Source organism: Choloepus didactylus, chromosome X (assembly GCF_015220235.1).
Source record: "Choloepus didactylus isolate mChoDid1 chromosome X, mChoDid1.pri, whole genome shotgun sequence".
Taxonomy (NCBI): domain Eukaryota; kingdom Metazoa; phylum Chordata; class Mammalia; order Pilosa; family Megalonychidae; genus Choloepus; species Choloepus didactylus.
The window spans coordinates 40990077-41016219 of NC_051334.1; the positions used below are offsets into that span (position 1 = coordinate 40990077).

General features: G+C 35.4%; 1 protein-coding gene across 5 annotated transcripts in view; it reads left to right on the forward strand.

Annotated features, from left to right (window-relative positions):
* Positions 1-26143, forward strand: part of USP9X (ubiquitin specific peptidase 9 X-linked) — a 144987-nt gene that overhangs the window by 110066 nt on the left and 8778 nt on the right. For all 5 annotated transcript variants that reach the window (XM_037822178.1, XM_037822181.1, XM_037822180.1 and 2 more), the window contains exons 28-41: positions 3632-3740; positions 3971-4117; positions 4718-4864; positions 5592-5814; positions 7629-7849; positions 9628-9818; positions 15354-15527; positions 18847-18988; positions 20203-20956; positions 21366-21489; positions 22132-22357; positions 22895-23024; positions 25401-25586; positions 25860-26080. In XM_037822178.1, the coding sequence (XP_037678106.1) occupies positions 3632-3740; positions 3971-4117; positions 4718-4864; positions 5592-5814; positions 7629-7849; positions 9628-9818; positions 15354-15527; positions 18847-18988; positions 20203-20956; positions 21366-21489; positions 22132-22357; positions 22895-23024; positions 25401-25586; positions 25860-26080 (2995 nt within the window). The remainder of the gene's footprint in view (positions 1-3631; positions 3741-3970; positions 4118-4717; positions 4865-5591; positions 5815-7628; positions 7850-9627; positions 9819-15353; positions 15528-18846; positions 18989-20202; positions 20957-21365; positions 21490-22131; positions 22358-22894; positions 23025-25400; positions 25587-25859; positions 26081-26143) is intronic.

Here is a 26143-nt window from a genome sequence, read left to right on the forward strand (position 1 = left end):
CATTGTAAGAGCATTTAGTCAATGACATTAATTTTGTTTTGGGCTTCCCTTTTTATGTAAGTCAATTGTAGATTTGTAGAATTTGTAGAAATTGTTGGATTCTGTCCTCTTAGGTCAGTTTGGTCCTGACCTTCATATATAAGGAAACCTTTAAATTTGAGCTCTAATTATCATTACTGTTACATGTAATTAATCAATCTTACATACATTTTGTGAAAAGACACAGAAAACGTTCAATTTGCTTACCATTCCATCTGACGTGCCATTCAACAATGACAAAAATTGTTGATGAAAGATTAGTACAAAGGGGAAATAAGCAATTTGCTGATATGAAATCTAGTGATAAAGCAGAAAATGTACACGATGTAATGTGGTAGATTCAACTTGCCCACTCCAGAGGACAGTCAAGAGTGATTTCATGTGTGTCTCAAATGGAAATGTGTACTATTTTTAAGATGTTCTTTGGGTAATTTCCTTGAAGGCATCTAGTCCAGCCTATTCAGAAACTCCTCTTAATGGGATCCCCACAAATCAGGCTTCTCTTCCCTTTATGAAAGTTCCCCTAGTGGGAATTTAGAACCACTTCACCCCTCTCCTACCTGCACGCGGTCGGGTAAAGTACTGTAGAAAACATTTCATCTCATTTTGCTTCTGCTATTTCGTCTGCAACAATAAAGGGGTATTTTAAGGTTAAGATCTTTTTGAGCTTTAGGTACCTGATTTTTAAGGCTCCACCATCATTCTCTAGTAGTCTGATCTTTTTGCCCTGCTTGCTGTTCATTCCTTCTATAAATGTCTGTGTACTGAGTACCTACTGCAGGAAAATATATAGTACGTTAGGTAGTAATAAATCCTGTAGAGGGAAAAAAGCAGGAAAAGGGATGGGGGGGGTGGTCGGCGGAATTCTGTTTTATATTGGATAGACAGGGAAGGCTTCACTAAGAAGGTGACCTCCAAACAAAACCCTAAAAGAGTAAGGTAGTGGTCCATTTAGATAATCGGGGAAGTGCGTTTTAAGTGGAAGGAACAAGAGATATAGATGTCCCAAAGTAGGAACATGCCTGACATACTAAAGATCAGCAGAGAAGCCAGTGTGGCTAGAACTGAGTGGGGGGGGGGGGGGCAGTTATAGGACGTGAAATCAGAGCTGTAACAGTCAATTTGATTATATAGGGTTTGGTAGGTCATTGTAAGGAAGTTGACTTTTACCCTCAGTGAAATGGGAATCCATTGGAGGGTTTTGAGCAGAGCAATGATATGCTCTAACATTTTAAGTTTATTCTGTTTGCTGTGTTGAGAATAAGCTATAGGCTGGCAGGGAGGGTAAACCTTTTATTAATCCAAGTAAAATGATGGTGGCTGAAAGTATGGTAGTGGTGGAAGTGGTGAGAAATGATAAAATTCTGGGTATGTTGTGAAAGGTAGAGGCAGTGGGATTTGTTGACATGTTTCTTTTGAAACACTGTAGAGCTCTTCATATAGTTAGGATGGTTTCAACAGGAAATTGACAAGCACCAACTGTTTTTATCAATTTGTACTCTTAATTGGGCTGCTTACCTAACTTGTTTAAAAATAAAGTAGGGCTGTGGGAGTAACAGACACCTTTGAAAATCTGATAAAAGTTGTGGACCTTCCCCCCAGAAAGTTAGATATATACATGGAAATAATTAGATGTTTTTAGGAGGTTTCTGAAACCATCTGTGGTTCCTATAAACCAGAGGAACTTAGAAGTCCCTTAAAGTTTTTAGGGTTTGAATTTGGGGAAATCCAAGTAACTCGAAGTGAGGAGTGCTTTGTTTAACCCACCATTTACTAAAATTGACCATACAGTTATTTTCTGTGAAACAGTCTAGAAGAATGAAGCCTTCCAACAATCCTCTACTCATGGGGTACTGTTAGAGGAGAAGAACTGGATCTTTGGTGTTCAGGAACTAACACAAAGGGCTACAAAGATATTTAAGTCTCACTTGATGCACATTAATGCACACCATATCCATTCATGCTTTTTAACCCTAGATTGGCTTTCCTAGAATTAAATTGTCTTTTCATAATGAGTGCATGAAAGTTGCTAATGATTTTCCAACAAGCTATCCAAAGGAAAACCAAGTTTTTGAAGATCATAGTTGGCAGAATTTTTGCTGTTACCTGAGTTCTTGAGTAGGATTAATAGTCAGGTAACTTGTATCATAGGAGAATACGGAAGGGAAATTTGTGAGGTGGCCATCATATATTTGTTTTAGTATGCCGTGCTTTATTCCAAAAAGGATCAGAAACACATACAAGCACCAAAAAAAAAGGCATATAAGACAAGAGAAAATGAAATTGAGTGAAAAAATGGGAAGTTAAAGGTAGAAAAGTGAAGGTAAAGCCAGGGAGGCGGTTAGTACACAGAAAGTACGCTGTACATCTTTTATGCTTAAACTATAAATTTGATTCTGAGCTCTCCGGCAGCTAGCACAGAGCTCTCCGGCAGCTAGCACAGAGCTCTCCGGCAGCTAGCACAGAGACAGAGATGTGGTAGTTATCTGTAAAGTACAGCTTGTTATGTCTGTAAGATTTACCAAATGCTTAGTCAGCTGAGCCATGTTGATCATCTTCCATGTGTCGGATGCTATGCTGTTCTAGGTGCCAGGAATTCTGTCATCAACAAAGCAAAGCCCTTGCTCCAGAAGAGCTTGCTTTCTAATGGAATCAGGCTACTGTCTTATAATTGATACATTTGTTAACTGTTTCTTGAGTACCTACTATATGCCAGACACTGTCTTAGGTTCTGGATGCACAGCAGTAGATTAAATAGATGATGTTCCTGCCCTCTTGGAGTATTTATTCTGATGAGGTATAAATATTATGGTTTTTTTTTTTTTTTTTAAATAGATCCATAGTAGGTAAACTTCCCAGTACTGAAATCTGAGATAAGTTGTTCCTATGGGCCATCATTGAGAGAATATTGAATAATACAGTGGTTCTCGGTCTTGAGCACACATCTGATTCAGGCCCGGTTTCCAGTACTTCTGATTCAGTAGATCTGGGATGGGGCAGGAGAATTGGCATTTCTAACAAGTTCCCAGATGCTGCTGATTTGGAGACCACACATTGGGAACCACTGGTATAATAGACATCTACAGCAGTACCTTTCTTGTAATTGCAGCAGAATTCCCACAGAGCCATTTGCTCTGAAGCATAATCAAATAAAAACAATTCTCTGGAAGGCCAAACTGATACATATAGCTTACTGCATGAGCACCTTGTAGAATATCTGGAGGGGTATTTCCAGCCTGTTCGAGGTATCCTACAAAAACTACAGGCTTATATTCTATTTACCCATCTCTGCCCTTGATATGACCCAGCCCCACCCCTAATTCACAGTGTATATTAAGATAGTCAAATGATAAGAAACTTGCTTTAACTCAGAAATTCTCAGACTCTTCAGCAGTGATAATTTGAGGTTATAAGCCTTGACACACAGCTTAAGTTTTGTCTAATATTTGTTGCTGGCTTGAGTGCTTAAGGGAAATTACCTTGTAATTTACCTCCCCCTTGCCCTCCACCCCCAATATCCAATAGAGAGGTATCCGTGCTGGAATTTTTTTCATGAAAATCATATATTAAATGTGAAACATTTTTATTTCAGAACTGTTCGTCAGGTGGCACAGGAGCAGTTCTTCTTAATGTGCACCAGATGTTGCATGGGACACAGGCCTCTTCTTTTCTTCATTACTCTGCTCTTTACCGTTTTGGGGGTGAGACATTTTTTAATATTTATGAATGTGATTCGTTCTTTAAACAAGGGACATCCAGGAATTTATGGTTTTAGTTTGTGTTAAAACAAGGTCAGTCTATATTTAATGAATAAAATATTGGTAATCTTTCATACTATTTAATTTTTCTTCTCTAGTTAACTCTGGGTTTTTGAAAAATGGATTCTGAACATGGCTGCGTAAATTCATAATATTCTATTTTGTTGTTTCAGAGCACAGCCAGAGAGAGAGCTAAACATTCAGGAGACTACTTCACTCTTTTAAGGCACCTTCTTAATTATGCTTACAATAGTAACATCAACGTACCCAATGCTGAAGTTCTTCTCAATAATGAAATTGATTGGCTTAAAAGAATTAGGGTAAGTTGCAATTAATACTGTGTTTATCATATCACAATTAGTAAAGAGTGTTTCATTAATAGATGATTTATAGTTTTAGCATTTTGGTTAAATGGAAAATGTTAGAGAATAATAGAAAGGACCAAAGAAGATACTTTGCATTGGTGGATTACTATAATAATTCACAATTCATAGAATGAATGCATAACTAGTTTTGTGAAAATGCCTTACTATACTTGAAATTTGCTGATGTTCAGCTACTTCCACTTTAGTATTTTGAGCCTTTTTGCAAATTCTAATTTTTTAAAGTATTTTTGAATTGTTCTCATCAGAAATGAGTGTGATAGACTAGCACTTAAATTTAGCTTTTGATCTTATCACCAGAAACACTTGACACTTTACTTTGGCAGAGTTGTATGAGAATTTATTTCTGAGGAGATTGGTAGCTTTTAGCCCTTCAGATTAGCATTTCTTCTGGTGGTTTTTAAAGCGTACTTCCAGAGAGTTCTCAAGGAAAAGTAAACTTGCTTGAATGGAAAGGTTTGAGTGAATTATCTCTGAGCTCTCTCCCTTTTCTACATCTCTTTTATAAGTTAGGCGATTTTTTTCCCCTTTTGGCAGGATGACGTTAAAAGAACAGGTGAAACGGGTATTGAAGAAACCATCTTGGAAGGTCACCTTGGGGTAACAAAAGAGTTATTGGCCTTTCAAACTCCTGAGAAAAAGTATCATATTGGTTGTGAAAAAGGAGGTGCTAATCTCATTAAAGTAAGTTCTGTTGTCTTGGTGCTAGAAGAAACTAGATATCATAATCTTCTAAATGTCATTATTAACAAATCCATCTGGTTAACCTATAATGTGTCTTTGATGTGTTTATGTTCTTTTCTCCTCTTGCTTTTTAAAAAACTTCATAGAGGTTACAGTATTTTTTAAAATATAGTTGTGCCTTTTATTCAAGAGAAGTCTCAAAATTTTATATATTAATAAAATTTCAGTGTAAAGTATTTTGTAAATGAGCATTTAATTTTTCTATTAGAAAATCTGAATTTTTCACTTCATTTTAAATGAGACAATTTAAAGTGAGGCGAAGCTTTTTGCAGGACTGTTGCTCTTGTACATTATACTTTAATTAGAGTTTCTTCCCATTTGGTAACTCAGTGAAACAAAAGTTGCGTTTTAGTACAGTTTAATTTTCTTCAAAATGATTATATTTTGGTATACATATGATTAAAAGAGTAAATGTATTTAGAATGTATTTTTCTTATGTACCACAGTTAACTCTTTCTTAATACTTAAAAAAATTTAACCTCAATGTTTGTCATTTACAGTAAATTGTGTTTGGGATCTTTTTATTAGAAAATCCAAATAAATTTTCTGAGATGTCATAAGATCTTGAATTTGACAAATAATTATAAAATATTTCATTCCAAGAGACATCTCTTTCTTTCTAAAATGTATATCATTACTAATATGTAATCCTTTTTCAACTCTTTAGGAATTAATTGATGACTTCATCTTTCCTGCATCCAATGTTTACCTGCAGTATATGAGAAATGGAGAACTGCCAGCCGAACAGGCTATTCCAGTCTGTAGTTCACCAGCTACCATTAATGCTGGGTTTGAATTACTTGTAGCATTAGCTGTGGGCTGTGTGAGAAATCTCAAACAGATAGTAGACTCTTTGACTGAAATGTATTACATTGGCACAGCAATAACTAGTAAGTATTTTAAATTACATGATCACAGATAATTTTGTTTCAGATTCTATTTTTCTGTTTTTCTTTTTGTAAACGTTCTTATTTTGGCAAGTAGTTTAATATTTTTAGCAAACATGTATAATACAAGACCATTACAGAAAATTTTTCAAATATTTGTTAAATGCCTTCCTGTAAATGGTGCAAATACAGGCAAAATAAATTTCATCTCATCACATCCAACCTCCAGAGTGGTAAGTAGCCAAAATAGATGCCACAGATTTCAAATGTAAAACCCAAATTTATATGTATTGGAAAACCATTCAGGCTGTCACCTAGAAGCTCTTTAGTGCTATTTTCATCTCTGTTCTAAGATCTGGTTTTGTAACTTAGGATGTGAAAAGATACCATTTTAGTGTACTTTATTTATGTTCTCAGGTAATGATCACATCAAGCCCATGAAACAGGCTGTAGTCTCCAGACAGATCAGGAACATAAATGTTCACTTGGAGTGGGGTAATATAAAATAACAGAAAAAGCAGAAATAAGAATTCAAACACAACTGAGGCTGTTTCATTTTAAGAGAAAACCACTGTTTATCCACAAAGTTTAAGAATATTATTGATTATAATCTTTATGAACATGCCAAATTACTTTTTGATATGTTTCAGAATATAAGGAAGTTTCTAATAATATTTTAGGAGTTTCTGATTAAACGGACCGCTTAAAAGGTGTTAGGCCTTCAGTTATTTATCCTGTCAAATCTGTATATGGTAAGGAGATTTGGTGTTTTGTTTTGTTTTGTTAACTTAGTGAAGTTTTTTGTTTTTAATTTGTTGTTTTTAAGGAGTACATTTGCATGGTAAAAATCAAATACTAAAGAGGGTATACACTAAAAAGTGTGTTTCTTCCCCAGTTCCCTTTCATGGCAGCAGCCATTATCCATTATCATCATGTCATGTCTCTGCTCCCAGAATGTCTGTGTATGCAAAAATCTACATGTATTTTTTCCTTTGGTTTAGAGTTTTAACCACTAATTGGAATATAGTACACACAATTTTCTTCATTTTGTTTTTCACTTAGTAGTATATCTGTGATTGTTACCTGTCAGTACGTCAATATCTACCTGATTCCATTTATTGACTATATACCTTTCAGTTCAATATACTATAGTTTACTTAACCAGTCCCTTAGACAATGATGGATATATAGGTTGTTTTCAGTTTCATACTAGGTGGAGAGAGAGATACAGTGATGTACAATTGTCACAGAACTTTCAAATCCAGTATCTCATTTGCCCCTCAGAATAACACTGTGGATCTAGGCAAAGCAAAGGTTACTTTTACTCTTTCATATACTAGGAAGGAAACACTGACATGAATGGGAGGGAAAGAATTGGGTAAGTATCAGAACCAGGATGTGAACCCAGGTGGTTGTGTTAGGATTGCTTAAAACTGGGCAAGCTATAATGTGTTGATGCATTTGAAGGCAACATACAAAAGTATAAAAAATTTTAAAAGTTAGTAGTGACTGAATAATAAAGATATAAAATTAGCACATAAAAATGAGCATTATGCCATTTGGTAAGACTACTTGACTTCTGAAACTGCCATAGAAGCAGTATCAGAAAAAAACGGGTTTATGAGTGGTGGGATAAGAATCTGTACCATGGTGCGTGATGCTGAGATTTGTTGAGGGTGAAATGGAAACATAGAGTACTGCTTTCAAGGTGACTGTAGTGGTGGTGGAATTGTTGATGCTGTCAATTTGTCAGCTTCAGGGTTGCCAGGGGCAGAATGTTTGTGTTCATGCTACAAGAGTCTCCTCTCTTCTCCCAGCTTGTGAAGCACTTACTGAGTGGGAATATCTGCCACCTGTTGGACCTCGCCCACCAAAAGGATTTGTGGGGCTGAAAAATGCTGGTGCTACTTGTTACATGAATTCTGTGATTCAGCAACTATACATGATTCCTTCTATCAGGAATGGGATTCTTGCAATTGAAGGCACAGGTGGTGATGTGGATGATGATATGTCTGGGGATGAAAAACAGGACAATGAGGTAAATTCTAATTATCACTTCTTTGTTCTATGTTTGAAGATCCTGATACCAGATACTATTGTTCTCTCTTACAGTAATTGTACTTTCATTGGACCTGTTGAAGTATGTTTGAAGATAGGGCTGGAATCTCCCAGTATGAACTAATACCTCTTGACATAACATGGCACTCAGCCGTCTACCAGACTTTAAATGGCAGTTAATTTTTATGACAGTTTATATGTCTTTAAAGCATCAATGTATTAATGTTTTGTATGAAAAGTGTTGAGTATAATTTAGAGTTCGTGTAATGGTTAGAATCTTCATTTTTAATGATAGTTTAAATCATATTTTCGTCTTTCTATGTTGTATTTTAATTATTTATCTCTATTAATTTTTGCCAAGTTGTCTTATCTGACAGTTTCATTATCTGTGCTTACTTTTAGGTTACTCTTACATTTCCTGTGGAGCATAGCTCTTTTTTCTTAGGAAACAAACTTTCTCTCTACTTTAAGTAATGTTACATGGTCTTGTAGCAAAATTTAGGCTGCCTGCCAAGAGTGTCCAATGCAGAATAAAGCTATGAAAAGTTAGGTTTTAGTGGCAAATCAGAGTGGACATGACTCTCGTGACCACAGCATATTCTAATTGTAGTAAATGTCTTGAATAGTTCTTTCTTCATTCCCTCCCTTCAGTTGCCAGGACTAGTTTTGCTCTCAAGTAGTTCATCACTTAGTGAGGTTCTGAAACACACTTGCCTCAACTCTTCACCAGACCTACTAAATCAGATCATCAAAGGAGTTGGCAACTGAGCGTTTTTACTTTTTTTGAAAGCTTCATAGGGATTGTTTGCATTCACACTTGGTTAAGAAGCACTGCTCTGAAAGAAAATTGGAAATGAAATTCTAGTTCTGTAGCCCATCTCATCACTGGGACATTGTGTTAAACACTAGCAGGGATAGCTATTTGTACCGGCAAAAAGTAAATGAGGCCAAGAAAAAAAATATGATACAAATTCAAATAAGGTGTCCCACCTCACTCCCATAGTACCCTGTGCTCTACATGTCTTGGCACCCTACTGCTCTGTTTTATTTGTTTGAACTTTGCTTATGTGCTTGTTCCCTTCCCTAAACTATAAGCTTCTCATGATCAGGGACTGGGTATTGTTTATTTCTGTATCACAGCTCCTAGACACAGCTAAGAGTGTATAGAAGGATGTTCAGTGAACTGTAAAACAACTAAATTCTGCTCTGTTGTGGCCATAGAATTACAACCTTTAGGGATTCTGTTTTTTGCTACATCTTCTACCACTGCTACTCTTGATATCAAATTTTATTGAATGGTTGAGTGCTTTACATACATTAATTTCATAATCCTCACAACAGCTACATGAAAAATATATGATGAGGAAATTGAGGTTTGGAAAGGTCAAGTTACTTACTTGCTCAGAGTAACTTAGCTTGTAAGTAGCAGAGCCTACATCTGTGTCCAGTTCGGTCTAATGTGACCACTGTACTCTGCTATATACTACCTTTCTGATAGATGGTCAAGATTATTTCTTTATGATTATAACTCATATGGAAATGTTGGGACTAAACACTAATACTCTAAATTGAAATTTATAAATTGAATGTTAAGTGCTTTGGAAATAAGAAACAACTATATTACATACATTATATTCTATAATTATAGAAAATAAATAGTGTTCATTAACTGGAATTATCTCAATGTATTCTACTGTATTTTTAAAATTAGATTACCGCATTAGTGATTTTTTGTTTTTGTTTTTGTTTTGTTTCTAGAGTAATGTTGATCCCAGAGATGATGTATTTGGATATCCTCAACAATTTGAAGACAAACCAGCATTAAGTAAAACTGAAGATAGGAAAGAGTACAATATTGGTGTCTTAAGACACCTTCAGGTCATATTTGGTCATTTAGCTGCTTCTCGACTACAATACTATGTGCCCAGAGGCTTTTGGAAACAGTTCAGGTAAACTATTCTAAAATATATGTTGGAGGGAATATGTATAATTATTTAATAATTGTTGATGTTATAGTATTTACAGTACAACTATAAATATTATTTGATATTTAAGCAATAGTATTAGGTTTTTTCCTTCTCATTGTCTCCATATGAAGAAGTAGAAACTGTTCATAGAAAGGAGAGGCAGCATTCTTGGTCTCTTAAGATGTTGTTAACTTTTTATTATGGGAAACTTCCCATAATTGTATGGGAATTGTATGTATCCTTGTGAACTTATCACCCAGCCTCAAAAGTTGACAATTCTTAGCTAATCATCTTTCCAGTTTGTTTTGCAGCAAATCCCAGACATGTCATTTCATCCATAAATATTTTAGTATGTGTCTGTCTTTATTTAAATATAACCTTGATACTGTTATCAAGTCTTTTAAAAATCCTTAATGTCAAATATTCCTGTCAGTGTCCAAATTTCCCCAAGTATCTTATAATTGTGTTTACTGTGTGTTTTTAAAAATCATCCAAATGAGGTCCATATGCTGCAAATGGTTGATATGACTCTTGAGTCTCTTTTAATTTTTATTTGTTGAAGAAACCAGATAGTCTACTCTAAATTTTCCCACAGTATGTATTTTAGTATTTTCTATTTTCCTTGATCCCCTGTGTTTTTTTTCCTGGAAATGGGTAGTGAGATCTAGAGGCTTCATCAGATTCAGGTGTTATTTTTCTTTTTTTTGGAATGGATAGGCAAGACTGCTTCATGTAAGTGGGAATGTTTGCCTCCATAAGGAGTGGTGATACATAGTGTCTGTCTCTCTGGTGTTATAGCCATTGATCATCAATGTCTAAATCCAGTATCTTATGAGAGTTACAAAATGGCAGTATTCTATTTTGATCATTCTTTCAGTTATTAGCTAGAACAGATCTATAAAGGGAAACTTTCTCTTTCACCAACTCTTTGGCTACCCTAATACACAATTTTCTAGGAACGGCAGGATAAGTGCTCTTTTCTTTTCCTTTATCAGTTTGTAAAATTATGAGTTGGTACCCTAGCATTCTCCAAAAATGAGCTATGAGCCTAAATCATTTTTTATGACATAAGAAACAAAACAAAACCAAAAAAACCTCAATTACATCTTGATCTTGTTTCTTTGACTCCATTTATTCCACTGATTTTTTTTGTTGTTGTTAAACCAATGCCTGTTGTGTTGTATACTGTGCTAAAATATCACAGTTAAACCATGAAACAGTTTACTGTGTATATAAAAGGCTGTAATCTTTGATAGCAGTGATTTTTTTTTTTTTTTTTAAGTAATGCTTCTTAAAATCCCTTCAGCAAGATAACTTCCCAGACAACTGAGAGGAGAGGAATGAAGCAAAAGGGTCACCTGACACTGACACTCTGGTCCATCTTCCCTGCTTCAGTCAGAGCGGCTCCCCTTTATCTGTTGTAATACTACTTAGATTTCTTTTGAAACCACTGTTTTATAGTACAGTGACAAACATATACGCATACTCACACACCCATGACTCAGCATATCAACTCCTTTTATTCCCCTAATTAAGCCCCCTATTTGTCAGCTCCACTTTTGCCCTTTCAGTTCCATCCAACGGGTATACCACTTGCCCTCAGCTCTCTGACTATTTCTTCTTTCCCTAGCTTATTCCATCTCTACCATAAGGCTTTTAGCATTTCTGTTCTATTGCTTTTCCAAATAACTCTCACACTTGGAGCTTTTACTTTAAAATTTGTCACTCAATTATAAATATTGTTTTTTCTCTTATAAGTGCTTTTACATTTTTTACTTCTCAGTTATATACTCCCTATGCTAAAGAAGCTCAAAAATGTATCTAGACTAGCACTTTCAGATTATCCACACTTTTAGACGCATAATATGCTCTGATAACATTGGTTGATTAACCACATCCCTCCCCTCCCCCCACCTTCCAATTTTTAATTTTGAAAATTTTCAAACCCTTCAGGAAAGGAGTAGTAGTAGTATGACAGTCACCTTCATGTTATACTCTTTGCCCTGATTTACCATTTAACATTTTGTTACTTTGATTTGTTTTTCCATGCGTGTACTCAGTTTTTGGTGTTTGTTTTTCCTAAACCAGTTGCTCGTAAGCTGCAAACATCAGGACATTTCACCCCTAAATATATTTCAACATGTTTCTCCTAACAGTAGAGCCATTTTCCTCCCTAAGTACAATAAGATTACAACATTCAAGAAATTTTTTTAAAGCAGTTTTGAGAGAAATTCACATACTATACAGTCTATCTAAAGTATACAGTCAGTGTCTTCTAGCATATTCACAGAGTTGTGCATTCATCACTACAATCAATTCTAGAACATTTTCACCACTCCAAAAGAAAAACCTCATACCCCTCAGCAATCAACTCTAAATCCCTCTATCCTTCTCTAGCCCTACAAAACCACTAATCTATTTCTGTCAGAGCAAATACTTTTTCCCCATCTATATATTTATTTATATTTACATTTTATATAAATGGGAGTCAAACAGTATGTAATACTTTGTTTTTTTTCACTTAGCCTAGTGTCCTTGTTTTGTATTGGTTTTTTTCCATTTGATGAAAGAATGTTCATATATTACTGTGTTCTTATATTACCACTCACCATATAGTCCATAGTTTGCTTTAGGTGTATTTTTATCCATATACCACTCTATTAGTAATACCTTGTAATAGTATCGTGCATTTGTTCTAATTCATGGAAGAACATTCTTATGTTTGTATATACTTGACCACAGTCATCCACAAGAGGGTTCACTATGTTATGTGGTCCCATGTTTCATCCTCTGGCTTTACTTCTAATGACATACACGACCCTAAACTTTCCCTTTCAAGCATAATCTCACCCACATGCTATTTCTGTTAATTATACTCACTATAATGTGCTACCATCACCTCTAACCATTTCCAAATATTTAAAATCAACTTTATTATAAATTTGGCACAAGTTAAGCATGAGCTCCCTGTTCTGGTTTGCTAAAGCTGCTGAAAATGCAATATACCAGAAATGGATTGGCTTTTACCATGGGGGCTCATTAGTTCACAAATTTATAGTTCTAAGGCCATGAAAATGTCCAAATTAAGGCATCAAAGAGGTAGATACTTTCTCTGAGGAAAAGGCCAATGGCATCCGGAACACCTCTGTCAGCTGGGAAAGCACGTGGCTGGCATCTGCTGGTCCTTTCCCCCCGGGTTACATTGCTTTCAGCTTCTGATTCCAGTGGTTTTCTCCTTAAGCGTCTGTGGGTTCTCACTTAGCTTCTCCAGGGCAAACTCAGGGCTTCATCTCTTAGCTTAGCATCTCCAAATGTTTGGGTCTGTGTCGGCTCTGAGCTGTCTTAAGGACTCCAGTACACTAATTAAGACCCACCTTGAATGGACAGGGTCAGATCTGCACAGAAATAATGTAATCAAAAGATCTCGTCCATAATTGGGTGGGTCACATCTCCATGGAGACAGCCTAATCAAAAGGTCCCACCAACAGTATATCTGTCCCCCACAAGGTTGGATTAAAAGAACATGGCTTTTCTGGGGGACATAACAGATCCAAATCAGCACACTCCCCATTCTCTGCCCTCATTCTGTCTTCTGGTAACCTGTATTCTAGGTAATAACACTATGAGTTTGCTAGTTACATTTAGTTCATATTAGTGAGGTCATAAAATATGTGTCCTTTTGTGTCTGACTTATTTCAATCAACATACTGTCCTCAAGGTTCATCCATGTTGTCACATGCATCAAGATTTCATTTCTTCTTACAGCTGAATAATAGTCCATAGTAGGTGTATACCACATTTTGTTTATCTAGTCATTGATTGATGGACACCTGGGTTGTTTCCATCTTTTGGCAATTGTGAACAGTGCCGCTATGAACATTGATGTGCAAATGTCTGTTCACGACCCTGCCTTTAGTTCTTCCAAGTATACACTTAGTAGCAGAATTGCCAGTTCATATGGCAGTTCTATATTTAGCTTCCTTAGGAACTGCCAGACTGTCTTCCACAGTGGCTGCAACATTCTACATTCCCACCAACAGTGAATAAGTGTTCCTGTTTCTCCACATGCTCTCCAACACTTGCAGTTTTCTGTTTTTGTTTTTGTTTTGTTTTTTTTAATAGTGGCCATTCTAGTAGGTGTGAAATATCTCATTGCGGTTTTGATTTCCATTTCCCTGATAGCTGGTAAAGTTGAGCATCTTTTCATGTGCTTTTTAGCTGTTCTTATTTCCCCTTTGGAAAAATGACTATTTGTGTCTTTTGCCATCTTGGATTTTCCCACAACTGAGAAATTTAGTATTGATTTAATAATCAGCAGTGTGCTTGTTTTTTTTGCAAAATATTCTTTATGACTACTTTTTTATCACAGTCTAATATCTAGACAGTAAGTGCACAAGTTTGATTGTTACTTCTTTAGTCTCCTTTAATCTAAAGTAATTTCCCTAACTTGTCATGATATTGAAATTTTTTAAGAGTCCAAGCCCATTGTCCTTCTGGATTTGTATGATGCTTATTCATGATTAGATTCAAGTGAGTCTCTGTCAAGAAAATTACATAGCTGGTGTTACATTCCTCTCATGGCATCTCTTTGGGAGGCACTTGGTATCAGTTTGTCTAGTTATTGTTGATACTGATTTTGTTCCCTTGGTGTCTAACATCTCTCTCCATTGTAAAGGTACCTTTTCCCCTTTGTAATTAATAAATAGTCTATGGAAACTGCCTACATTTTGAGAGTAAATAAAATGGACTGTCATTTCCAATAATGAAACAAGTTACTTTTAGCAAATAATGATACATCTAACTTTAAACTCACAATATGCGAATTTTTATTTGTCTAAAATATAATTGGGATGAGATCATTTGCTGTATAGAAAAGGTTTTACAAAAATTTATCAAAAGACTATTAGCTCCTCAAGCACACTTAAAATATATTTGTTGAATCTCTTTCTTAGAACAAATAGACTTAATCTCTATGTCTATTACTCTGTAAATAAGAAATTAGATGTCATTGATAGTTTCCAGCAACACCTTGGTATTTTAACATCAGTTTTGGTATATACGAGTAGTAATTGGTTTTCTCGGTTTGGTTTGCCTGATTTACGTCCTCAGATTACTAAAGAGATTAACTCGAGAACAAGTCAAACCTTTCTCTTTTCACTTGGAAAAAAATCAATTTAGTTAAGATTAAATAGATAAAATCTTTGCACTATATTGCAACCCAAAATGTAAGCAAAATGGAAGAAATAAAATGGCAATTAGAACATCCACATAAGATTAGTAATTTCATGGTAGATCTTTGTCATTGGGGTACCACTTCTACTACGAGCCTCATTCTCTACCCACTGCACTCTGTACATAAGATATATTTTTTTTCTCCTTCCTCATGTAGTTAAGGAATAAAATCTCAATTTATATGCTATCATTTGTGGTTGTATTACTTTTTTTTTTCCTGAAAAATATAATCTATTGTTCTGGGAATGTGGCATATTACATATTTTTATTCCATTCATTTCGTAGGCTTTGGGGTGAGCCCATTAATCTACGTGAACAACATGATGCATTAGAATTTTTTAATTCATTGGTGGATAGTTTAGATGAAGCTTTAAAAGCCTTAGGACATCCAGCTATGCTAAGTAAAGTCTTAGGAGGTTCCTTTGCTGATCAGAAGATTTGCCAAGGTTGCCCACATAGGTAAGTGCTAATTACATATTTAAAGTGTATGTTGTACTGTGTATTTACTAACAACAAATAAAATTTTCACTAGTACATATGTACAAAAATAAGAGTATGCCATCAATTACTAAATACCTGAGTATGAATTAATTATATCCTGTGCATACCCCCTATACCTCGGGGGTGGGGTAGGGTGGGATGGGGGTGGGGGTGGTAGGGAGTTGTTTGTCAAACAACTTAAAGGTTCCTTTTACTCCACCTTATATCATACTATTTTCTCCTGCATTTTTATATGTATGGTCATTCCTGGGGAAATAAAATGGCATTTTGCATGTAACTACAGGTATTCCTTACAAATTTGCCCTTTGTCTTAGAATTAAAATAATGATTACAACACTTTAGATGCATTGAGTTTAACAAATGACACACAGTATTGAAGCAATAATTCCTATACAAGTGAAATACTGTCTTTTAAAATACTACTGATTTTTACTGTCACACCTTAAGGTATGTTTGCACATCAAAATAATCAGCAAGAGTTAACAATGAATTCTGGTGTTTTTCTTCTGCTTTTTACTTAAAAGGGAAATTGTTTCATTTAAGAGTTCCTATTAAAAATAGTTAAATAATTTATTAACCGTTCATCACTGATAAACACACGTTTATGCCTGTCCCTCGGGAGTTTTACTTTGGGAGTTTGTTAAATTACTGATTAATGTAGGTTTGAAATCCCTTTTTGTCAAAATATCACAGTTAAGATAGTCTTTTCTACGAGCCAAGCTGTATTTTATATAGAGATATATAGCTCCTTTTGGAACATAGGGAAACGATTGGGGAAGACCTAATATGTAAATGAGAAATTTCCATCCAGGTATATAATCTTTACCATTCATTCAGAGTGAGGAGATGATACATTTGTTCTCTGGGCATGGGCAACTTTTAGTCCTTTTGAAAGACGTTTCACACTTACGTGGACAATATCGTCATTTTAACATCTTGCCCAAAAACAACCTTTTGGTCATTTGTTCCTGTCAGTCCTCAATTTGTTTTAGCCAGTTTTCAAAAGCACTTGGAAGTTACTGGTTTTCTCTGCTCAACAACTAAATCAGGCTTGTTCTTGTTATATATTACAGGGTTACATAACGAGTTCCAAGTCTGTCTGTTGTAGGACATTTTTGTCTAAACCAAGAATCAGCAAACTTTGGCCCACGGGCCAAATCTAGCCCCCACCCCCCTTTTTTTTTTTTTTGAACTTTAACATTTATACATAATAGTGATAAATTTCAAAGTATGATTCAACAAGTAGAGAGCAAATTTCAAAGAATGTCATGGGTCACAGTTCCACAACTTCAGCTATTTCCATTATTGTAAAATATATCATACATACAAAAAGGTGTTAACTTTCGACGTACAGCTCAACAAGCAGTTATATAGGTAATTTTCAAAAATTGTTATGGATTACAGTTCCATGATCTCAGTTCTTTACCCACTATGCAATGTAAGGTATATACAGAAAGGTGAAGACTTTCAAAGCACAATTCAATTAGTAGCTATAGAGCAAATTTCAAAGGATGTTACAGGTTACAGTTCCACCATGTCATTTATCTCCTTCAGCTATTCCAATACCCTGCATCTAAAAATAAATACATATATGTATATAATGTTTCAGTATTCATAGACCTTTGTTAAATCTTATCTTGTTTGTTGCTACCCCTTCCTCTCACTTAATCTCTTTATCTTCAGGGGTGTCTAGGCAGTGAGCACCCTAACTAGTTCATATTGAAAGGGAGTGTCAACAGTATGGGGGAAGGGAGCTGCACCTGATTGTTGTTCTTAAAGAGGCTATTTCCTCTGGGTTTTAGGACTTGTCTGGCATAGTAACACTCTGGTGGATTTAAGTTTCTGAGAGATAAAACTTAGTGAATCTTTTATAGAATTTCAGGTAGGAACCTAGATATTTGGGGACTACTTTTGGTAAGGGCATGGCATACTCTGGCCATTTGGGATGTCTAACTGGAGCTTGCATAAGAGAAACCTCCAGGATAGCCTCTTGACTCTTATTTGGGATCTCTCAGCTGCTGTGACCTCAGCTTGTTACCTTTTTTCCCCCCCTATTCCTATTGGTCAAGTAGGCATTTTCAATTTCTCGCTGCCAGGGCCAGGCTCATTTGTGGGATTCACATGTCGCCAGGGAGATTCATTCCCCTGGGAGTCATGTCCCTCGCCCCACCACCTGTTTTTATAAATAAAGTTTTATTGGAACACTGCCATGCCTACTTAATTATGTAGTCTGACTGCTTTCTCTTTAACAGCCGAGTTGACAAGTTGCCAGAGACCATATGGCCCACAAAGCCTAAAATATTTATCTGGTCCTTTATCAAGAAAGTTTGCTGACCCCTATTCTTACAATCTCATACTTTTTAACTAGAGTCAGATGATTTCACTTTTTTTCTCTTCTGTGGGCTGTTTGTTCCATGATTGTAGTAGTAATTTGCTTAGTGCCTACTCATATTCTGTTCATGACATTTATAATACCTTTATTTTGTGTAGCTGTCTTTTTGTCCCCTAACTAAATTGAAAACCCCCTAAATATCAGGAACTATCTTAAACGCCGCGTATCCCACAGTGCTTTACATACTCAGTATATTTGTCAAATGAATGAATTTGATGATTGAGGGTGTATTCCCCATATCCCATGTTCTGAATTTATGAATATGTTTTATCAGAAATCTGAAAGTCCCTTTGGTAGAAAATTACTACAATCTGGAATAGCGGCTCCTGCTTGGATCGCTTATCTCCTACTCATTTGTATGTGCAAACTTTTCTTTAGCTTCTAGTTGTAGAAAAGGAGGAATGTTTAAGATTCAGCCCATTAGTAGTTTAAAATATCCTTTTTTAGAACTTGATGAAATTGTGCTTTCACCTTGGTGTGAATTACCGTTTAAATAGATAATACTGGAAGCAACATGGTAGACTATAAAGAACTTAAGCTTTGAGGGCAAACAGGCCTGGCTTCAAAACACCTTCTGCCTGGTGATTTTGACCAAGTTAATCTTTCTGAATTCCGTTTCCCTCATCTCTGAAGAGTTGATGGTGGTATTTCTCTAGCGTGTTTGTCAGTAAGACTGAGAACCTAGCATAGTGTGTAAACACCCTAATGTTCTGCACAACACACAGTAAGTGACCACAAATGGTAACTCATTTGTGGATGACATCCCATAACTTACAAGTTCAGTATTATATAGTAAATATTGCAAATGTGTTTTTCATTAAGTTCATAATTAAATGCTTAGAAAACCTAAATCCTTTTGATCATTTCTTAAATATTATCTTTTAGGTACGAGTGTGAAGAATCTTTTACAACTCTGAATGTAGACATTAGAAATCACCAAAATCTTCTTGATTCTTTGGAGCAGTATGTCAAAGGAGACTTATTAGAAGGTGCAAATGCATATCATTGTGAAAAATGCAATAAAAAGGTACAGATTATCCGGTTTTGCTTTAAATGATTATGATTACCTTTAATTACATTTAATGGATTTGGAAAAAGCTGGTTGTGTTTCTTCATCCTCAAAATTTACCCTCTATTTTTATTCCCCACCCTGCTTTGTTATAGTGGTAGCAGAGAGGTAGTCAAGATGATAACCTGATTTTTAAAGGTTTGTCAGGGAAAGATAGAGTAGTGCCAGTTGGGCTAGGGAAAACAGGTAAATGAGATAATTTTAGAAGTCATAATAGCTTAATATCACATTGTCTTATCTGTGTGTTACACAGACACTTTCTATCCTGAAAAGCTCTTCAAAGCTACAGGGTTGATAGAGGAAAACATTTCTCCTCTCACATCCAGAGGTACTCTTCAAGGCCAAGAAGTTTGCTAACACCGTTAGTTACTTTTATTTAGCCACATGAGATTTCTTCTACCATCTGCGTTTTTAACCACTTGGATCAGATTTTTAGACCCACTCAATTAATTTTCATCTGTGGGGACATAGCTCTTTGGAAAGACAATTCACATGCCAAAAAATGTATTGAATAGTGTATTTCTTTCTGGGCTCCCAGACCTTCTCACCTAAGTCACCCTTGTTGTTTTGACTTTTGTGCACCACTTAGATATTGAAATTGTGGGCTGTAAAGCCATACTGCCTGCCACCCACAGCTGTGAGACTTGAGGCAGGTTACTTAACCTCTCTGCAACTCCTCATCCTCATCTCTAACATAAAGTTGAGTGGTACTCACCTCAGAGGGTTGTAAGGATTAAATATGTTAATTCTTATATAGCACTTAGCATATTACATGGCCCCTTATTGGCCAATAAATATTAGCTGCTATTGTTACTGTGGTATTTCTTCAGTTTGCTCATGGCAGACCACTTTCATTAGAGTAACAGTAAACATCAAACAAGTAATGCTCTCTTAGATAGCAATGACAATATGGAAACCTGGCAATACATAATGTCTATATCACTAAGTTTTGCAGTTTGTAACAAATGGCATAGACCGTTTCCACATTTTTAGGGTCAGTTAACTTTAAAAAAAAAAAAAAAAACTAGAGTGAAATTGCCTTACGTTCATTATCATGTATTTGTTTATACTTATACATAATTTGTCTTAAAATAATTTAATAATTTAAAAGTTTGAGTTTTTTTGCAGTGGATTGTAAGAGAACATCTAGTAAATTTTTCCATTTATTTTAGGTTGATACCGTAAAGCGCTTGCTAATTAAAAAATTACCTCCTGTTCTTGCTATCCAACTAAAACGATTCGATTATGACTGGGAAAGAGAATGTGCAATCAAGTTCAATGATTATTTCGAATTTCCTCGAGAGCTAGACATGGAACCGTACACAGTTGCAGGTGTTGCAAAACTGGAAGGAGATAATGTAAACCCAGAGAGTCAGTTGATACAACAGAACGAGCAGTCTGAAAGTGAGACAGCCGGAAGCACAAAATACAGACTTGTGGGTGTACTTGTACACAGTGGTCAAGCAAGTGGGGGCCATTATTATTCTTACATCATTCAAAGGAATGGTGGAGATGGTGAGAGAAATCGCTGGTATAAATTTGATGATGGAGATGTAACAGAGTGTAAAATGGATGACGATGAAGAAATGAAAAACCAGTGTTTTGGTGGAGAGTACATGGGAGAAGTATTTGATCACATGATGAAGCGCATGTCATACAGGCGCCAGAAAAGGTGGTGGAATGCTTACATACTTTTTTATGAACGAATGGACACGATAGACCAAGATGATGAGTTGATAAAATATATATCGGAGCTTGCTATCACCACAAGACCCCATCAGATTATTATGCCATCAGCCATTGAGAGAAGTGTACGGAAACAGAATGTGCAATTCATGCATAACCGAATGCAGTACAGTTTAGAATATTTTCAGTTTATGAAAAAACTGCTTACATGTAATGGTGTTTACTTAAACCCTCCTCCAGGTAAGTGCCTAAAATTAGTAATAAAGAATTATTCTTGTTTTCCTTGCAGAATTTCTTAGCAAACATCAGCATGTGTTTTTAAGTTCATAAAATGAATGTTCTCACTTTAAATGGGTCTAAATTTTTGCTTTTGGTTAAAGTCAGATTAAGATGACTGCCTTTGAAACAGTACATACATTAACTTACTCTTTGGAAACAGGGAGCTTTTGTTTTGACAGTTTGTTTTTTGGCTCAAGCATTAGTTTGAAACAATGCTTTAGTGAGCTGCTAAGATCAGAACTAAATTATTTCATAAATAGCCTGGGAGGGGTTTTAACAAATTAGTGGAAGTGCAGGCTTGTTTGAAAATGGGGCTTGAACATAGACATGTATTTGGGTTTATTATTATTATCTGCATTTTAATTTATAGGCCAAGATCACCTGTTGCCTGAAGCAGAAGAAATCACTATGATTAGTATTCAACTTGCTGCTAGATTCCTCTTTACCACAGGATTTCATACGAAGAAAATAGTCCGCGGCTCTGCCAGTGATTGGTACATTGCTTTGGATGTTCATTATACTGACAAATTAGTTTGGTTCTTTGATATACTGCTGCTTTATTTTTTCCAAACTATGAGAATCTCTTTTCCAATTTGGAATGCAGAGTAAATAAAACTCTTTGTGGCAGTAGCGAGAGAAATCACATTAAAAGTGATTTTACTTAGTCTGAACATGGCCTTCTCTTACCTTGTATCATTTCTTTGATACTCCAGTGATTACAAGATGAGACTTAAAAAGTCTTAGCTATTTGATTATATTAGGTTTTAACTTTTCTAAATTAAGTTCTGCCCATTAGATTTAGAAGGTAGAAAATTACAATAGTTTTCTTAAGTTTCTAATTGTAAAAGTAATCAAAGCCATTATAATACCTTGATGAACAAATTTTACGTACTCATTCCAAAGGAAGATGGTGGGGAGAGCACCGTCTTGTCATTAAACCAAGGAAGAATTTGGTAATAGATTTGTAGAGGACTGTATAAGCTTTGATGTATCATTTGATATTCATACTAGAAGCAACCATCACTGGTTCTGTCTCTAACAGTCTTTGATTTTTGTTTGGTTCATAGAGACACCCATCCCTTTACTATAGGAAACAAAAGTTACTGAATTATTATTCATAGACTTTTCTGTTTCAGGTATGATGCACTGTGTATTCTCCTTCGTCACAGCAAGAATGTACGTTTCTGGTTTGCTCATAATGTCCTTTTTAATGTTTCAAATCGCTTCTCTGAATACCTTCTGGAGTGCCCTAGTGCAGAAGTGAGAGGTGCATTTGCAAAACTTATAGTTTTTATTGCACATTTTTCTTTGCAAGATGGGCCGTGTCCTTCTCCTTTTGCATCTCCTGGACCATCTAGTCAGGTAATTACATAGCCTTCTTTCTAACAGTGAAATGTTCACAAATAAATTCTCTTTCCTGGAAGTTGAAGTCATAAATATGTGCCTCTGTTTGATAGGTTAACCTAACTTACATACATAAATACATACACACACACACACATGCTGACGTCTCTTAGTTCTATTAAAATTACTTGATAGTAATGAATAGTGATTGTTGGCGCCTCAAAAACATGAGGGAATTTTCCCTGTTTATTCCATTATATGCAGTGGCTTAATTATAAACTTACTATAAATACATATTTTTATTTTAAAAATTTAAAATAATGAACTTCAATTTTTTAAAGGACCTATAATGAAATCTACTCAGATCTTTATTCCCTCTCCTAGTAAGCAACCCCCTCTTGATAGTTTCTTGTGTCATCAGTCCGTCTAGAAGTTTCTGCCTGTATTCAGTATATATATTATGTTCATTTCCTTTTTTTATGCAAATAGAAGTATATCATACCTGCACCTTGTTGCTAAGAAACAAACAAACAGCTAATGTTTTATCTTTTACAGGCTTATGATAACTTAAGTTTGAGTGATCACTTACTAAGAGCAGTACTAAATCTCCTGAGAAGGGAAGTTTCAGAGCATGGGCGTCATTTACAGCAGTACTTCAACCTGTTTGTAATGTATGCCAATTTAGGTAAGAACTTAAGTTTTCATAATTTTGTTTTAATGTATTGATTTCATACTAAATGGTGAAGTCATGTAAGTCAAGTGATGAAATGTAACCTAGTCTAAAATATAAACGGTATTCCATAAAACTTGTGAATTTTATCTGAACCTTTTCTATGGTACTTTTCACCTGGTCCTTTATCCCTGTGATACAGACAAGTCAGAATCTCTAGCTTAATCATGTTGTTATCTCCAAATGCATTGGTGCCAAATCTGATTCCTGTATGAAAATACTTATTCCTAGGCCCCAGAATTCCCATGGCTAGCACAAGGCATCTGTCTTTCCAAGGGTCCCCATATGTTTGTGATACTATGTTTGGGTAAAGGACTTAGCTGTACATAAGTTTTTGTTGAGGTAAATGAAGTTTAAATTAGGGATAATATAATTATCCACTTAAGGAATTAATTTAAATTACTCTGTTGTTGATATGTTAAACACTCTTCTTCTGAGAGTAGCCTGCTCTAGTATCACCTGATCATTCCTTTTCACTGACTCCACAGTGCTTACCTAGAAATCATGCTATCCTGTCTTATATTTATTTTTTTTTTTGATAGCTTTCAGATTTTTGCATTGCTCCCCATCTAGATTGCAGAGATAAAGATCAGAGCTTTGCACAGTAGCACTCAGTAAATGTCTCTTGAGTAAATAGATTAATAGTTAAGACTACCATCAAAAATCCCTTCAAAACATTTTCATTGTCATTTTGGTGTTGTGTATTTGGGGGAGGGAGATGGATGGTACATTTCCTATGGTTGAAATTGTAAGACAAGTCACATGTCAGTGAATCAGCTTTCAGTACCCTGAACCCAAAATGACAAATTTATTGAGACATATTCCAGTTAAAATCTGAGCCATGGTAATGTATGTTTGGCCCTATTTGGAACCGATTCAGAGATTAGCAGATAGATTAGGATAATTTCTTGAAAAGTTTATATATATATATATCCATCCCAAATTAAGTTCTGTGCCCAAGCATCCCTGTCATTTCAGGTTTTTATGTGTGAGCTTACTAGTCACCAGTTGATCCATGATCCTTTTAACATAATGAACATTCTACTTTCCATTCTTCTTTCTCTGGTTGTGTCTGTACTTTTTCCTTACCTGTCCATACCTGAGATGCTTGGATGTTTGTAGTTAAAACAGAAGAGGATTTTACACAAACAAGCATAATGGAATTTATTTCAAACCTCAGAATACCAAATTTAAGCATTCACTAAAATCCTATTCTGTTTAACTCCCCTTTTAGATACTGCCTGTTCCTAAAGCACACATAATGTGATCTAATTACAAAATTTCCCTGCTAAAAGCAAGAACAGGTCTATAAATCTTAATATGAAAACCTTAAGGCCAGATATGTTTTGAGATTAAGAATTTGGATTTAAGAAAGGTAAGACAGTGTGTATACCTTACATATGTCTGAGGGGTAAAACATGAATATTCATATTAGGGGGTTGGGGGCAAATGAAGACTATAAATAGTCTCCTGTCAGTTCAGGCCAAGTTTTCTCACCAAGCATGAGGTTTGATGCCAAGTTTGTGAAAAATCTTTATGATATTTTGAAAAGTCCTTTGAATTACAGAAGTTCAGATAAGGGATTGTGGGCCTGTATTTATTGTGCATCTGGGAATGCAGCAATAAATAACACAGCCTACTGTTTAGTGGGGTGTAGAAGCAAATAAAAAATAGTTGTAAAGTATGTTAATAGCTATAACAGAAAATAGAGTGCTATGGAAATACCTCATAGGAGTACATGATCATATTTGTCAGTAGTTGAGTTTTTCATCCAGAATGAACAGCAGATGCAGACTTGGAGGAAATGAAAGTTATTCAGTGACTAGAATTGGTGTAAGATGAGAATCGCAGGAATGGTGAGCAGAATTCTCTGGTGATGATGTTTTGGCAAGCCTTGTGAACAGTCGGTGTCTGGCCTTTATTCTGAAGGCGTTGATGAGTGATTCTAGGGTGTTAAAACAGATGAAACTTCTAGAAAGGTCACTCTGGCTAGAGTGTGGAATGGATTATAGTGGGGCTAGGCCCCCTAGACTTTCCAGGCCATAGAAAGTATTTGTCTTCCTTATGGCCTGGCATGATTGGAATGTCATAGTCATGATCACTATTTTGCACTTGTACTTAAAATCTAATTTTACTAAACCATTGAATTTTCTGTTCTAGTTAAATAATTTTCTGAATGCTAAGCACAAGTGATAGGCTTTCAGTCACAAAAATAATAAATATTTTGGGTTTTTTTAATTAATGAAGTCCATGCATCCTAATTTTTTTCCTCTCACACAATTATTCCTCTCCTTCTCTTCCATCTTCTCTCCTCTTCCCCATTTGTTGTAGGTGTGGCAGAAAAGACACAGCTTCTGAAATTGAGTGTACCTGCTACCTTTATGCTTGTGTCTTTAGATGAAGGGCCAGGTCCTCCAATCAAATATCAGTATGCCGAATTAGGCAAATTATACTCAGTAGTGTCACAGCTGATCCGCTGTTGCAATGTCTCATCAAGAATGCAGTCTTCGATCAATGGTAAAGTAGAATGTTCTGTTCTTTGTGACAGTTTTAAAATACTGCTAGGGGTATATATAGTACTTGATTAAAAGTAATTCTGAGGTTGTTTAAATACAGAAGAAGGATTTGAATGCATTGTTGTAATGCATAATATTACTTGGTGCTTAGGAAACTTGATTTAAAATCAGTCATTTTTCTAAAATAATGCGTAAGCTATTTTCTTGGTGAAAGTTGTGTACTGTTGTGAAGATGCTTTATCAGTGTTTCATTCATGACAAATCTGTATTCTAGGTAATCCCCCTCTTCCCAATCCTTTTGGTGATCCTAATTTATCACAACCTATAATGCCAATTCAGCAGAATGTGGCAGACATTTTATTTGTGAGAACAAGTTATGTGAAGAAAATTATTGAAGATTGCAGTAACTCAGAGGAAACTGTCAAGTTGCTTCGTTTTTGCTGCTGGGAGAATCCTCAGTTTTCATCTACTGTCCTCAGTGAACTTCTCTGGCAGGTTAAAGGAAAATAAACATTCATGTGATTCTATAACTTGATTTTTTTTTTCCTTTTAAATAAG